Source organism: Schistocerca americana, chromosome 8 (assembly GCF_021461395.2).
Source record: "Schistocerca americana isolate TAMUIC-IGC-003095 chromosome 8, iqSchAmer2.1, whole genome shotgun sequence".
In the NCBI taxonomy this organism is placed as follows: domain Eukaryota; kingdom Metazoa; phylum Arthropoda; class Insecta; order Orthoptera; family Acrididae; genus Schistocerca; species Schistocerca americana.
In genome coordinates this window covers 346,634,030-346,651,462 of record NC_060126.1, presented here as the reverse complement: position 1 = coordinate 346,651,462, position 17,433 = coordinate 346,634,030, and the positions used below count along the sequence as shown (strand labels likewise).

Sequence of the window (17,433 nt, the reverse complement as noted above, 5' to 3'; positions counted from 1 at the left end):
CTACGTAGGGGCAATGACCTTTAAGAAATAAGAGAAATCAGAGTTCGCACGGAAAAATGTAACTGTTTTTCCCTCGTGCTGTTGTAGAGCGGAACGGTAGCGAAATAGGCTGAAAGTGGTTTGATGGATTCCCTACCAGTAATTATCACCTCTTCCACTTTTGTGTGTGACTGTATAAACACTCTTTCGCAGCGTAGTCCAGTGGTCCAGATACCACACTAAAATTTTTGTCCCCAACCATAACTGGCTGACTTAATTGGTTCTCGTATAGAACAACCAAGTGCTGTAATGCACACCAGTGTTCAAATCACCTTTCGGCCCACATGTGGCACCTTCGTGGCTGATAGCTGTCTCTCACCTCTTTAATGTTACGGCGTTCACAGAAGTAACGGGTTCGAATCCTATTCGTGTAATTCAAAATAACCATACCATGCGTCAGCATCCTGCTTTAAGAACCAAAACTCTGTCAACTGTCTCGTAGACTGAGTGACACTTTTCTGTAAACGTCCGTTGAATGAGGATGGTAATTTCAGCTACAACCCTGGCACTCTTCCACAGCAGTAATCTGTCTGCTGCGGATTTATTCTCTCGTTCACTTTCATTTCTCACTTATCCGTAATAACACAAACGCAACAGTTTGTTGCTCGAAACACAACATTCGGATACACATTTGAAAATTCATAAGGAGTCGCCGGCCGCGGTGGCCGTGCGGTTCTAGGCGCTACAGTCCGGAACCGCGGGACTGCTACGGTCGCAGGGTCGAATCCTGCCTCGGGCATGGATGTGTGTGATGTCCTTAGGTTAGTTAGGTTTAAGTAGTTCTACGTTCTAGGGGACTGATGACCTAAGATGTTAAGTCCCATAGTGCTCAGAGCCATTTGAACCATAAGAAGTCGGATAGGATGGTAATGGCAGTACATCTCCACTTTGTCCAGAATAGTAGTGCGGGCTTCGTACACCTTCGCAGACACACTCGTCGATGCGTTTGTGATTAATTCTTCTGTATAAGCAGTAATATCGTCTCATTGAAGAACGATACTTCGAATCTGCAGAGGAACGCGTACTTAATGACCGTTTTTGACATGTTAAACCCGTGTACCAGGCAGCGTTTCACTTCACAAAATACTCTACCCACGCGTACGAACACGTATCACAGCCCGGCACGAAACAATGATCTGCCAGTACTCTTGTTTTTCATGCACCATGAACACCCTGCCTTTTACCTTGCTGGATTAGAACCCCTGGAACGGAAAAGACAGGACTGAGAGTGCTGCATGCACAGCCTAGGAACTAATTCCAGCTCTTAGTTTCAGTCTATCTAGAAGATTAGTCCCACTACAACTCTCAATAGTGGTCATCTGAAGCCTGTGACTAGTGGATAAGCGTCATTGTCAAGTGGAAGCTTTGAATTTGCCAGTGAGGGCCTCAGTAGAGTTTATGCCATGGAAGACAGAGATCTACGTTAGTTTTCCGGTCGGGCATACGGATTTCTTTCTTCACGTAGTCTTACTCTACAATCGATACTGTACCAGTACTCACACTTAAAAATTGCAAGTAAAAAGTACGGACAGATTGTCTTTTTTTATTCACATGGTTACTTGTAATTTGATGCAGTAGGTAACACAGCAATACACGTAAAAAAGCACCTCCGTCCCTGGTTCGTTTCTATACTGTCTTTCGTCTAAACGTAAATTTTTAGAAACATCTTGATGAGTTTTAGGTCAGTGGGTCAAGCAGTAGATTTGTTTTGTTGAAGGATACTTTCTTCCTCTATCTTAGGTAGTCCTTTGTGTGTTGATTGTTGTGTATCTCCTACAAAATTTTGTGACTACCCCAATTTTGATATTCAGCTGTAAAATTTAGTTTTAGTTGCTTAATTACTTCCGTGGTATGCAAATAAACACTAGAGAAAAGCTACAACCCTGCTTTACAATTTGTTTTCAGGCTGCAAATTTCATGTCTCCATTTTGTAATCAGTGTGAATAAATGTTTTGCCTCGACATCCGTTCAGAAATTCTGAAAAGTTATTGAAATTTACAGTCTCGATATCTATGTTCATAATGAGGAAATAATGTTTTATTATTCCTTTTACAATTTTAATGTTTTACTTCTCGTCTGTAATCCACTTTATCTGGAAATAAACTGATTATTGTTCTGTTTTTCTTTTTGTGCCCTTTCCGAAAAGAACTATGCCTAGTACTGTGATGCTCAAAGTCATGTATAAATTGATTTATAGTGTGTGTTGCTAGTAGAAAATTTGCCATAATGGTACACTGGAGATTGTATGTTTACCTCCTCTGTACTGACGTCTCCTGAAATAGTTTTCCAAGCTTTTCCTACACGAGAGTAACATGTCATCAACTGTTCCGTAACATGAAAAGTTTTTCCAAAGAGACCTGTAAAACCGGTGAATATATTAGTAGTGTAGAGTACCCAGTTTACTGGAGTTTAGGTTTAGTTAAATTTTGAATGCAAATAATATTGCGAACAGTCCTATAACAAAGGCAGATATTTTTCAGTACATAAGCGATTTTGTTTTGTTCGCAGCCGCCATTGCCCAGCGTCTGGCAGCGAAAGTGTCAGAGTTTGATCGCCAGGAAGAGCTCAGGTGGCAAGCCGCTGCCAACGCCGCAGCAGCCGCCGCCGGCCACGGTGAGTGTTTGAGACCCACAGTTCTCTCCAAGAGTTTCAACTCGCTCTGTGTTCCTGCCACTGCCGAATCCACACATCTACATTGTTCACACCCATCAAAGGTGACGGACAATAATATTGTCCAACAGTATAGTGGCTTGGAGAGTGAGATTTTCTCTCGGCAGCTAGTAGTGTGCGCTGGTATGAAACTTCCTGGCAGATTAAAACTGCATGCCATACCGAGACTCGAACGCGGGACCTTTGCCTTTCGCGGGCAAGTGCTCTAGGAGACGAGGTACTGTCGGAAGTAGAGCTATGAGGACGGGGCGTGAGTCGTGCTTGGGTAGCTCAGATGGTAGAGCACTTGCGCGTGAAAGGCAAAGGTCTCGAGTTCGACTCTCGGTCCGCCACACAGTTTTAATCTGCCAGGAAGTTTCAGTGTAGTGGCTTGTCTGAAAAACCGAGAATTGTCGGGGAAAATGAATTTACAAGAAAAGTTAGGGGAGTCAGGAAGAAGGGTTTTCTCTGATACAGCATTGCTGCTCAGTTGTCCTGATGATGGCTAATCGTGGCTTCTATCGTTTAACAGTATAACGTTTTTGTGCTTGCTCCCATCAAAATAACAAACAACAAAAAAGCTCCATCAGTGTCTCCCGTTACAATGGGATGGGTGTCGTGGCGGGGGGGGGGGGGAGGGGAGACAGATGAACAGTTCGTTACCGAGCGAGATGGCGCAGTGGTTAGCACACTGGACTCGCATTCGAGAGGGCGACGGTTCAAACCCGCATCGGCCATCCTGATTTAGGTTTTCCCTGAATCCTGTTCCTTTGAAAGGGGACGGCCGACTTCGTTCCCCATCCTTCCCTAATCCGATGGGACCAATGATCTCGTAGTTTGGTCCCCTCCCCCAAATCAACCAACCAACCAACCAACAATTCGTTGATGGAAAGAAATATACCGAGTCATTTTCTAAGAATTACTGTGAGTTTCCGTTTCGGAAACTGCCGACTGAGCGGTCACGCAGTGAAAACTGAAGAATTACATTGAAATGTAGTATTTTTACTCGGCTACCTTCGGCGCGCTCACTAGTGGTGGATTCTCTGTTTCCAGATCTACATGATTGTGAGGGCGACGGATGCAATGTGCGCGTGAAAACTGGTCTCAGGTTTTGAACTTTTCATTCGCTTAAAAACAAATATGGATTTTTTTTTTTAATTTTGTGAATAACATGCATACGGATGCCAATCTTTTGTAGATCAGCATTGAATATTTAGTCTTCAGTTCCGTTTTATTAATGTCATTGTAAAAGTAGTACCTTGCCGACTTTATCGCTGTTGTACCGTGAGTAAGCCTACCTTGATTCGAGGAAAACATTCACCGCCGCCATTGAGTTGTGTAGGAAACAACATGATGATGAGTGGCTTCGCCGTGCCGGCCGTTGTGACCGAGCGGTTCTAGGCGCTTCAGTCTGGAACCGCGCGACCGCTACGGTCGCAGGTTCGAATCCTGCCTCGGGCATGGATGTGTGTGATGTCCTTAGAACTACTTAAACCTAACTAACGTAAGTTCTAGGGGCTCATGACCTCAGATGTTAAGTCCCATAGTGCTCAGAGCCATTTGAACAGGCTTCGCGTGTACTGTCACGGCTTGGAACAGCGGATAAACAGGCCTCAGTGCTGTAAATCTGTCGCTAATTCAGCGCTCGACAACGACAATCGGAGAGCAGCGGTACCATCCAGAACTGGTTCCTTGTCCACCACCCCGTGAGTACACCACTACCAGGGCACAGAAATTGAAAGAAAAAGGGCGTTCGTGCGGGGACGCTGCCGTTGGACGTCGAAGAATCTAAACGTTTCCCGCGGACCGATGACACACTGTACACGTTGGTTCATAATGACGGCGGGATACGAAAACCACATGAGGCGATGCTAACATCGTACTGTTCGGGCAGGTGTTGGGTGCTGAAATGTTCTTATATCCCGACTTCCGTGGAGTTGCGTCGGAAACGTTGATTTGCGGACCAGGAGTTGTCCTCAGTACTGCTGTACCATGACATGAGTCTAAAGAAGTGTTGGCATCACATACGGTCACGATAACGTTTCCAGCTTGTTCCTAGTAACGCCCGCCGATAATCTCTCCCATAAACAAAAGGGGATAACAGTTTAAAGAGAAAAAGGAAAAAATCACACGAAACATTACACTTCCAGTTTCTACGGAAAAAAATTTACATAAATGACTTCAATCATGTCCGGTCAGATTGGTCACTTTCGTCAAACACCATCTTAGGGATGGCGGTTATCACCGAGGAAACCCGTTCAACTATACCGTTTTTTTTCCATATCCAGTTTAACGTGACTGTTAAAACTTTTCAAAACAACGGGTTTCTGAAATAACCGATTTTCGGTTTTTTATTGCTACTATTCTAGCAATAAATGCAGACATCGAACAAAGATTGAAAAGATCTGAGACTCCATCAGGCTTTTGCATTATATGTTCCAAGGTAGGTAAAACCAAGATATCAAAAAGTAGATAAATAAAAGAAAACGTATTGCGTATACTGTGCGTTCCTTTTCTTGAAAAAAAAAAAAAAGTAACGACGGGTCGAATAGCACAAAACATTCACCTAATCGAAGATGACACTATTCGGAAATTACGAGTAGTTAGTGCTAAAAGGTGAAAACTGGAGTTTCGAAAATCTATTTTTCGTGGCAAGTTGTCCATTTCTAATGGCTACAAGCAGATAAACATCTATGAGGACACAGCAGTTCAGCTATTTTCATTGTAAACTGTGAATGAATTGTTAATTTTTTAATTTATTACTGTTTCCATAACATCCTTGTTTATTTATTATCTCGTAGAAGTGACAGACACATAATAACTTATGTGTAAAATTTTAGAGTTTCCTTTAATTACTTCGAATGAAAAACCCGTTTTAATCGAATATATCTTTGCTTTTTAGAGAGAATTTGAAAACAATGTTTTTATTGATATAACAAGAAAAATGCTCACCAAAGAATTCAAATGAACAATTTAGATAGGAGACAAAATACAGCATTTACCAGGAAAAAATTCATGACACTTACTACAGTTTCAATAACGCATTAATCCATTGGGCAATATTTATGGCCACATAAATAGTCGTTCTTTAAAGTGTTGTCCTGTAAATCGACTTCTTTCATCAATATCATTCGACGATGACACGAATCCTTCAGAAGCTACAGAACTTTCTACCAAACTCGACTCGAAAGAAAAAAAAAAATATAAAAACCAAAAATTTTAGCGTTAGTGCTGTGGCAAAGTGGTACATCGGTTTTGTATCCAGATATCAGGAAAAAATAAAAATTCCTGCTATAACGGAGACCAGCCCAAAAATTATTCAGAACTAAAATTCCAGTATCGGTTTTAACCGGTCGATTTTTCCCATCCTCACACTGTCTCGCTGATGGATCTACGCTTTGCTATGAGGCTTCTGCTCGCTAAGTGCTCGCTTACTAAATCCTTACACTCGCCCATAACACCAGAAAATTAGTAAGGCGAATACCACACTCCGACCTGGTAACACACTTTCAAATTCCTTTATACTTCCTTACCATCTGAATATCTTTCTCAATATTTGAGTGTCACTCACTCCCGACTTCATACACGCATCTCGTAAAATACTACGTAAACCCCACAGTGCGGACGACTTGATTCCTAAATCGCCACGGGCGCCCACCGAACCGCTCCACGAAATTGTTTCAACATTGAGGCCTTCCAGCGCATCAGGCCTCTCTAACAGAATTCAGGCATTTCCATTGGCCATTTCCTGCTGCTTGTAATAGCATTATTTAGAAAAGAAATATTTCTTACCAGGTTTACTTCCAACAGGAGCTGGAAAAGAGCTGTCATCTTGTGTAGAGTACTCGCCCCTAGGCCAAGACTGCAATCGACTTATAATGATTCCGAAAGACATGCTCAGTATTTCCAGGTTAGACTAAGCCATCTTCCCCCGGGTACCGGAAATCGGCTGTGGAGTCCACAAGAACCAAAGGATCAGCCCAAGTACGCAGCCAGGAAACAATTTGTTACATACTCGTGCGAGGGATTTTTACGTTGGATGAAATGGGGCACCTGTTGCATCTGTCGTGGCATATCACTGCCTTACCGTACGATAACGTACTGTCCGAAATCGTACATCCGTTTGCTTCCCTACGGCGTCCTACAAGTACATGTACCTTCAACGAGACAAATCGCCAACCTATATTTGTCGAGTTGTGTCAGAATCGCTTGCGTGCGACTCCACATCGTGGGCGGAGGTAAAACCCTGGATTCAGAGTCGGGAGGACAGCAATTCCAATGCTAGTCCGCCCATCCCGATTTAGACTTTCCGTGGTTCTCCCAAGTCGCTTAAGGCAAATGTCGGGACAGTTCCTCTGAATAGAACCTGGTTGATTTCCTTCCACGTCCAGAGCTTGTTCTCCGTCTCTTATAACCTTGTCGTCGACGGGTCGATATACCATAATCTTCTGTCCTTACTGGCCCAACATCTGTTCACTTCGTTGTTAACATTTTCTAGTCGGACCGAATACCGGTGGTGTGTATCACTGACGTTGATTTTTGGTATGATTTTGGAATCTGCACTGTGTTCGAAAATTACAGATTACCTCGAGGAAAACGATTTATTGACACGCGGTCAGTACTGGTTCAGAAAAAATCATTTTTTTTGTGAGACACAACTAGCTCTTATTCGCACAGAGCTATCGACAGGGAATCTCAAATTGATTCCCTGTTTCTAGTCCCAGAGGGCTTGTGATACCGTTCCTCACAAGCGACTTCTAATCATATTGAATGTCTGTGGTGTATCGTATCAGTTCTACAACTGGATTCGTGATTACCTGTCAGAAAGGTCACAGTTCATAGTAAACGACGGAAATTCATAGAGGAAAACAGAATTGGTGTCTGGCGATCCCTAAGGAGATGTTATAGGCTCTCTACTGTTCATAATTATGTAAACGATTTAGGAAACAATCTGAGCAGCCCCCTTGGATTTTTGCAGATGCTACTCTCATTTAGCGTCTAATAAAGTCAACAGAAGATCAAAAACAATTGCAAAATAATTTAGACAAGATATCGCTTTGGTGCGAAAGGTGGCAGCCAACTGTAAATAATGAAAAGTGTGAAGTCATTCACTGGAATACTAAAAGGAATCCGTTAAATTTCGGTTCCACGATTATTCACACACATCTAATGGGTATCAGTTAAACTAAATACCTAGACATTACAGTTGCGAACAACTTAAATTGAAACGATCACATAAAAAATGTTGTGGGAAGCCGATCCAAAGACTGCGTTTTGTAGGCAAAATACTTAGAAGATTCAACAGGTCTACTAAAGACACATCCTGCGCTACGCTTGTCCATCGTCTTCTGGAATGTTGTTGGGCAACATGGGTCCCTTACGAGATAGGATTGACGAAGGACACCGAAAAAATTCAAAGGAGCACAGCTCGTTTTGTATCATCGCGTAATAAGGAAGAGAGCGTGACGGAGATGATAAGCGAGTTGAGGTGGCAATCATTGGAGCAAGATCTTTTCACGAAATTTCAATCGCTACTTTCTCCTCTAATGCGAATATATATATAATCATTAGAGTTATTTTTTCCTGGCGCTAATCGATAGTCAGACGATAGAGAAATAGTTACAAAATGATTAAGTGAATCCTCCGCCAGGTACTGAGTGTATAGATGTAAATGTAGCTACACGTTCACGTCCTGTGGGAATGCTGTGTTACGATCTCCTCGTGAAACGTTCTAGTATTGTTATACACCCAATACCCATCGTTTACTCACACCGATATTCATCTCTAAGAATGATTGTTTTCAGTACTGCAACTGCTGAAAAATAGCTTGCATAGGATGAAATTTTAGTCAACGTATTCTGCTGGTATGGCATTCTGGACTAACGTTTTGGTAGTGTTTTCTCATAATGTAACCTAATGTAACACTTTCCGTTTTTGTCAGCGCATGAACTTCATGACTAAGTGTTTGTCCTCCGTATTTGATTTCCTGTATCTCAAGTGTAAGCAACCACTAAACTCCGTGTTCATCCTCAGTAAATCACGCCCCCTTGTCATCTCCTATCCAAGACAAAACTACGCACCAATATGAAGGGGCATTTGGATAGAACATCGTTCCCCCAATATTGATATCGGATTTTCAAACTCGGAGCTGCTACGTCAAGGTGTAACTCTTTCGTTGTCTTAAGACTGTTGACTGTTTCTCGTTCAGTACTTCGTACGAAGGAAATATTCCTTGGCACTGTTGCAATTCTAAGGTGGGACCTCTACGTGGCAATCAGGCATGCTGACTACAAAGTGGAATTAGTTGACGTCTACTGTATGTGCTACAAGATAAATTAGTAATATTTTCGCAGGCTAACTCTATAGTACGAAAGTAGTTCATGTTGTTCAGAGATTATGGAACACGTATAACAACTTACCAGGATCTCTGCAAGCTCTTCGTATTCTCATATATTTAAGCGCGTGTCACAGTTTTATCGAATGTGTATTCAAATCCGCTTGTTGCGAAAAATTATAAATAAATAAAAATGAGAGGCACGCAGATAACTAATTAACGCAAAACGCATGAAACAGACGGCTCCTGAACGTGACAGCTTGCTGTCGGGACACACAGTGTAGATAAAACTTGTCTAACTCATTAACTGAATGCTACTCAGGTCATGTTGTAAAAACTACCATGTCTTGGTGATACCGAGACTGGCACCGTTATTGTGAGAAAGCGCGTTCATACTTCGTAACGCCAATCCTCACTAACATTTCTGCCAATGACCTAGTTGAATACATCGTCACTCGTCAGATTATTGAAGGTAAGCAACGCCGACTTGGATGGGTAACCTCCTGATACGTTCTGTTGGTTGCTTTCCCTTTGCTTTTACAGCGACGGGGAGGAGGGATGGTCATGGGAAGTTCCTAATAAGCAGCCGAAGTGGCTCATGGAGTAAGACAATGTGACACAATTGGTGGTCCGTCCAGATTGGGATGTTCAACTCGGCGGGCCCCTTAGTGTTATTCGAGAAGAATTGGCTATTTGCCAGCGCCGGGTATCAGCCTCTCCATTCTCTCATCATCGTCATCATCATCATCATCATCATCATCATCATCCAGGATAAACATGATACTATACTACTGACACTCACTGCAGTCAGCTACACTTACCAGGCACGCTTAAACACCCAACTTTTTCACTTCACAAAATAAGGCCAGAAAAACCTTCCGCTTAGGCAGCTGAGACTGCCCTTCGGGGTCTCCCAGCCAACAGTAGCATTCACTCTTTTATAACAGCGATACACAGACAGCATCGGGATTCGAACCTGGGTCTCTTACATACTAGGCAGATATGCCAGCCATTACACAGCAAAGTTACAACAGCTGCACTGATTACCCCAGTATGTCTCCCTCACCAATACAGATTCCAACTACCGCCTCAGCAGCAGAACCGGGTTCGAATCCCGGTGCTGTTACAAATTTTAATTCATTGCATCGGCTTACATCATTATTATCGATAAAGGGGAGAATCCACTGTGTTTGATTAATACGAGTATATGACCTACACTTGAGCTACAGGCAGGATTAACCCCATTTTGTTCATTGCTAAGGTACTATTCCAATATTGGAGATCCTCAGCAATACTGATGTAAGTTTGGAAGGGGAACAGCAGCGGGCTGAGGCTTGAGTTGGAATTTGTATTGCGGGGGGAGACGTACTAGGTTAATATGTGCAACTGTGGTAGCCACAATGCCACAGAATAGGTGAAACTCTCGACAACTTCAGCTCTTGCTCGTCTGTCCCGTATCATTCCTTTCGTCACACACAGCCAGAACAAGGACTTTAGTTTTTCCTTAGTCATTTTCCGATTGTATCAAATGCCAAGAACGCACTCCCTTACACTTCAGTTCTGTTAGGCATCTTTCAGTTTCAGAGAGGACCGCAGTATCGTCCGTAAGAGTTTTTGTGGTTTCCTTCCTGATAAATCTCCCAGTTGCTCTCCCCCCGTAGCGGATGAAAGTGCTAACGAAACTGTGGTATAACGCTGCCAAAACGTATGTGTTGTGTAGGTTCTTGTAATTACTAAACCACGAAACTGAGTGTCATTTTTCTGTGGTTGGATTTCAGCTCTCAGTAGCAATACGCGAGATGCTTTCAATCTGTTCTGGAAATACTGTCGTAGGACAGCTCTTTGTTCACTCATGCGCATTAGCAGCAAATATTACCCTCTTTGTTGTCGTTCGTGAAGGGAACAAAAAATAAATATACCCCGTCCTCTCGCTCTTTTTGCGGCGGACGATATGGCCCTCAATAGTTACCCAGCATTTTGCAATTAGTCGTAATTCGCCGTTTGGAAAATTTTTAAACATTTACCCGCCCGCGTGTACCTGGCGGCCCGGGCGGTCTTATTATTAATTTTGGCGTCGGCGCCGGTGATCGGCCGCGGTGGTCCCGCGGCCCCCGTGCGCCGCCGCCCCACCCCCTGCGCCCTTCATAAAATATTCAGTGAGCGCAATATCGCGGCATTTTCCAGATTCCGATTTCATCTGCAGCCGCTCCCTCTGAAGCTGCAGCCATAACTGGCATATTTTGCGCAATGCAGGCGCCGCGAGCCGCCAAATTAAGGCCGGAAATATGCACCTGCAAACTATTTGTGCGATGCATTCCTGCTGAAAATTGAAATGTAATCGCGCCCCCGCTACCGGGACACTTCGGCAGCTGCGTTCTCTTTTTATCAATGGCGGTTCTATTTTTTTTTTCGTCTTTGACGTCACAACCGAACAGTTTTATAAAAAGTAAATTCGTCCTAGTGACCTACAAAAATTAAAGATTTTTAGAATGTTGGATCGAGCGCAGAAACAGCCAGGCTGTGGCACCGGGCAATGTGGCGCGCTGGTTGAAACACAGTTCTCGTATTTGCGAAAAATTGGTCCAAATAGCTGGCCTGTTGTTCTGAGTTAGGGTTTCTGCAGTTTTCCCAAATCATGTCAGGAAATTAAAGAACGGTTTCCTGCAACAAGATAACGGCTGATTTCCTTTCCCTATAGTTGCTCTACAGCAATGATTTCCAACTTTTCTGAGACATTTACCCATAAGTGCAATCAAATATTAGCTGGAACCCCTGCTCCCACGCATCTTCACCTCTGGCATCATCAACGTTACGGCGTAATTATGTTTTAGAATGAAAAATAATTTTCTTTGAACGCTTACTTTTAAAAGAAGGAAAAATAAATATTGAGTTATTGTTGGAGTTTTAAAAGCACGAGCTAATGACTCATTGATAAAGTTTGAACTGCTTATTTCAAACACTTTTTTTTAATAGAATGATGGAGCAACTCTCAGTGCATAGCGAGTACTGTCTACAACTCCTGAGAAAAGGCTGATTGGTTTGAGATTAGACACTTGTTACAAAACATACTTCCTCTGCACCGCTCCTTTCCCTGGTAACAGTTACTTCAATCACCCCCTCTATCCCAATTTAAAATCAATCAAATTAAAATGTATAGCCTATTATAATTACTATTCGCAATCACTTGATTGCTGGACTCCTTATTTTTAAAGTGATAGAAACTGGAAGACATCAGAATGTCAGTGCCATTTGTGCAACTACTGCCACCAATAATAATAATAATAATAATAATAATAATAATAATGTGTAGGCCTTACAGCAAAGTAGTAGCCATTATATAATTGCGTATCGGTCGGCTCAATTATCTTTTGCAAAGTGAAGAATAAAGTAATAGCTGGTTCATTGCAATAACTACCTGTACTCGCAGCAGACGTTTTTACGAGATATTTAAGAACATGTCATCTGTATGTGTGCGTGTAGTGTGGATGGACTATCTGAGAAAGATGTTTTTCGTACTTTCCTCTCATAACCTGCAACTTCCAACGCACTGTGTCACGCATTAATGTTAGTATTTTTTTTTAAAAAAAAAAAAAAGTTAGTTGGTGGTGGCTTACTAATCAATGTTACAGTCTTGCGAAATAGTGATAATAGTAATGATCTGTGCCCCTCCCGCCAGAGGTTCGAGTACTCCCTCGGGCATGGGTGTGAGTGTTGTCCTTAGCGTTAAGTTAGTTTAAGTAATGTGTAAGTCTAAGGAACGATGACCTCGGCAGTTTGGTCCCTTAGGAATTCACACACATTTGAACATTTGAGTAATGATCTGTAATAGCCGCCCTGTGTGGCCGAGCGGTTCTGCGCGCGTCAGTCTGGAACCGCGTGACAGCTACGGTCGCAGGTTCGAATCCTGCCTCGGGCATGGATGTGTGTGATGTCCTTAGGTTAGTTAGGTTTAATTAATTCTAAGTTCTAGCGGACTTTATGACGTCAGATGTTAAGTCCCATAGTGCTCAGAGCCATTTGAACCATCTGTAATAAATTAGTTAGTTTCGTTAGCTAACCACAGTCGAACCGTTTTGTTTTTACTTCTACGAATATTTTAGTTTACTACACATGATGAGAACCATTGATCTACAGGGATGATTGTTCGGGTGTTGTATAGTAGCTAACCTTCTTTTCCTTTCATTAGACGTAAATAATGAAATTGTCGTCCAAGAGAGTCGTTTCCCTTTTTGTGTTCTGCTTTAACGACCTATCGACATCAGAATCGTTAGAGATAGCACGTTAGCTCAGTTGGACAACGAGAAAGCAAAGAAACAGTCTTGACCGAAGAAAACGAAAAGTTTTCTCCTGAAGTAAAACAAGAACCAAAAAGAACTGAATTCAACAAAGCTGAACAGGAATTCGAACAATGTTTCTTCGGATTACACGCGCAGCATCTCTTACGTTTCGCCTTTGTGTAAAGTTTGATGTTAAGTAGGCAATGGATTCAAGAAACCCGGTTTTGGAAAGTTGTTCTGTTAGTAGTTGAAATGGTTTAAATAGCTCTAAGCACTATGGGACTTAACATCTGAGATTATCAACCCCCTAGACTTAGAACTACTTAAACCTAACTAACCTAAGGACATCACACACATCCATGCCCGAGGCAGGATTCGAACCTGCGACCGTAGCAGCCGCGTAGTTCCGGACTGAAGCGCCTAGAACCGCTTGGCCACCACGGCCGGCTGTCAGTAGTACCATATTTTCCTGTTGGCTGTGAATGGGTCCGCCCTGTTACACATTGTAACCTGTCTTTTTCGCGATAAAGTAGTGAGAATATGCTTGAAAAAATCGTTTTATTTACAGGTAGCATGTTAGAGTATCAGTATGTCACAGGGCAGCCAGCACATAACGTCTTACAGATGTTATACGTGTCAATGTAAGATGAAAATATGCTTTTAAAATAAGTGCAAGGCACTTCAAAATGAATGTAGCGATTACAACCGGTTGTTCTAATTAATGTACAGCGATACGTCGATAAGAATTACAGACAGTGTAAAAAAAGTTCAAAATTTCTTTCAGCAGGTTGAAGCATCCAGCCATGCGATATGGAAGTTCGAGATCTGAGAACTAGGCACCCATTGATTGTCCGCGGCTCGTGGTATAGTGGCTAGCGTTGCTACCTCTGGATTACGGATTCCCGAGTTCGATTCCCGGCCGGGTTAGGGATTTTCTCTGCCCAGAGACTGGGTGTTTTGTGTTGTCCTCATCATTCGTGAATGTGGCTAGATTGGAGTGCGTACAGATTGGGAATTTGTATGGGCGCTGATGATCTTGAGCGTCCAACAAACCAAGCATCATAATCATCATCGCCCATTGATTTCTTTTTGTGGGTTTATTTGGAAGACCTTGTGTATGTGCCTATTTGGCCTAAACGATTCCAGAACTCAGAAATGAGCATTTCTAATATCCTCGTGTCAGTGATTCCAAATATGCCTCAGAATGAATCGGTGAGAGGGGCATCGCTTAAATGTTGACCTTGTGATTAAGGAGAGTCATACAGAAAACCTACAAAGTACGCAAAACAAATTTTGAACTTTCTTTTACATTCTCTGTAACTCATACCAGCATGTCGCGAAGCATTGAATAGATACAGCCGTTTGTAGTAGATATATTCATTTTGATTTGTCCTGTGTTCAAGCAAAATTATTCATGTTTCATGTGCGTGTGTTACGTGCAATTTTTGAACAAAATTTCCGATCTGTAAATAAAGAGCAACCTTGTCTGACACTCTGATTCACAGGTTTCATATCTGAAACTGCGACACCTGTTTTAATAATTATGTATTTTTGTCTGTATACATATCTTCCAGAACCTTTATGATGTGTTTAGGATAATCTCGTTTCTCTAGCATCTTACCCTACAACAACATGTATATTGCTGAGTAGTGGATGACGTTAGTATTGCAATCAATATACTGTCACTCGCTCTCTTCACTCTCACCGTCACATGATGATGATGATGATGATAACATTGTAACTTTGCAATCACTGTTTGGTCCTATCGGTGTCGTGCCGAAAATTGTCCGTGGTCAGTGCTGTCTGTTTGTTAGGTACATCCTATATAGGTTTTTGAAGGCTTTGTTTGCTGTCTCGTAAGTATGTCATGTACCTTGTTCATAGTGGGCGACTCAGCCATAAATTTATTAAGCAGGTGGGACACTTTCCCCCGTACGTTGTATTTGTTTAGACTAATACTTCTTTTCACCGTTAATTTCGGCTTTTTCAGAGTAGAAAACGGTACTATACATATGAAAACATGATGTGCTCCATTCGTTTTGATTTACAAGTTGTACTGTTCTTGATGGTGGTTTATCTACTATCCCCCGAAATATCAAGAAAGTAAAATTTCTAAACCCAAACGTACAGAATCAAATCGTGTGAATAGCCTGCCATTTTAATGTATGTGTCACTTTTATATAGCTTAACATTCGATAAGAGCTTAAAAAGGCGAAACTAGTGTTGAAACAAAGAAAAAGTCTAAATAAAAACAGCCTAAGTGAAAAACTACCGCATTCATTTTAAAGAACTGTATATTCTGGGATTCTGTTCCCTCACAACCACACACAATTTCTTGAAAACTCACGCGATGTGTATTAGGCGATCAAAAATTTTCCTCGCATTATTGCAGAGTAGCGCTTCTCCGATGCGGGTATGTAAGAACCGACGTATAGACAAGGGGTCAGTGTGGCATTTGGGTCTTTCCGACGTGCGCGCGCTAAATTCGGAAATATGAAATATGGTGATGTTATTACCAAATTCGTCCAAATAAGACTAACGTGCTTTTATTCATTTATTGGCTGCCGAAGGGCAAATAGCGGTAGAGATCCATCGGAAAATGAAGAATATGTTTGCTGCAGCGTGTGTGTCGAAATCCGCCGTTGTGGAATGGTGCACCAAGTTCCGTGAGCCTACATGATGATGCACGTCCCCTTATCGCAAAGCCGGCCGCGGTGGTCTCGCAGTTCTAGGCGCGCAGTCCGGAACCGCGCGACCGCTACGGTCGCAGGTTCGAATCCTGCCTCGGGCATGGATGTGTGTGATGTCCTTAAGTTTGTTAGGTTTAAGTAGTTCTAAGTTCTAGGGGACTGATGACCATAGATGTTAAGTCCCATAGTGCTGAGAGCCATTTGAACCATTTTGAACCTTATCGCAAATATCATAACGCAGAAAGTACGCCATCTCTAATGGGAGCCACTCGAGCACCCGTCCTGCAGTCCTGATTGCTTCCCATGTGATTATCACGCCTTCGGTCCCGTAAGAAAGGCGTTGAAGGGTTGACGATTTTTGGGTGACGAGGATATGCAGAACGAACGTATGGACTTCTTCACGAAACAGGACACAGTTTTATATACAGAGTGTTACAAAAAGGTACGGCCAAACTTTCAGGAAACATTCCTCACACACAAAGAAAGAAAATATGTTATGTGGACATGTGTCCGGAATCGCTTACTTTACATGTTAGAGCTCATTTTATTACTTCTCTTCAAATCACATTAATCATGGAATGGAAACACACAGCAACAGAACGTACCAGCGTGACTTCAAACACTTTGTTACAGGAAAAGTTCAAAATGTCCTCCGTTAGCGAGGATACATGCATGCACCCTCCGTCGCATGGAATCCCTGATGCGCTGATGCAGCCCTGGAGAATGGCGTATTGTATCACAGCCGTCCACCATACGAGCACAAAGAGTCTCTACATTTGGTACCGGAGTTGCGTAGACAAGAGCTTTCAAATGCCCCCATAAATGAAAGTCAAGAGGGTTGAGGTCAGGAGAGCGTGGAGGCCATGGAATTGGTCCGCCTCTACCAATCCATCGGTCACCGAATCTGTTGTTGAGAAGCGTACGACCACTTCGACTGAAATGTGCAGGAGCTCCATCGTGCATGAACCACATGTTGTGTCGTACTTGTAAAGGCACATGTTCTAGTAGCACAGGTAGAGTATCTCGTATGAAATCATGACAACGTGCTCCATTGAGCGTACATACTGACGAAACTAAAATGAGCTCTAACATGGAAATTAAGCGTTTCCGGACACATGTGCACGTAACATCTTTTCTTTATTTGTGTGTGAGGAATGTTTCCTGAAAGTTTGGCCGTCCCTTTTTGTAACACCCTGTATATATCAGCTGGGTACCTTAAACCTGGTGAATTGATGAGACGATTGCCTCAGTGCCCACGGCGATTTTGCCTGATTGTCGTACCGATTCTGCGCTGTGCGGCCTTCGAACGGAAACTTTTTGATGGCTCCTTATAAATGGGTGGAATAGGGACCATATCAACTGAGCTGGGGTCGTCGTGCTTCATCCTCAACTGGACAAGTAAGTCACAGAGCATTGTCGCCATTGGAGTGTCGGGCGATTCAGC

The 17,433-nt window shown here is 42.7% G+C and overlaps 1 protein-coding gene across 1 annotated transcript in view; it reads left to right on the top strand.

Annotated features, from left to right (window-relative positions):
* LOC124545453 overlaps positions 1 to 17,433 on the top strand; it is a 522,016-nt gene that overhangs the window by 284,364 nt on the left and 220,219 nt on the right. The window contains exon 4 of the mRNA XM_047124378.1: positions 2,548 to 2,652. Coding sequence (XP_046980334.1) covers positions 2,548 to 2,652 — 105 coding nt within the window. The remainder of the gene's footprint in view (positions 1 to 2,547; positions 2,653 to 17,433) is intronic.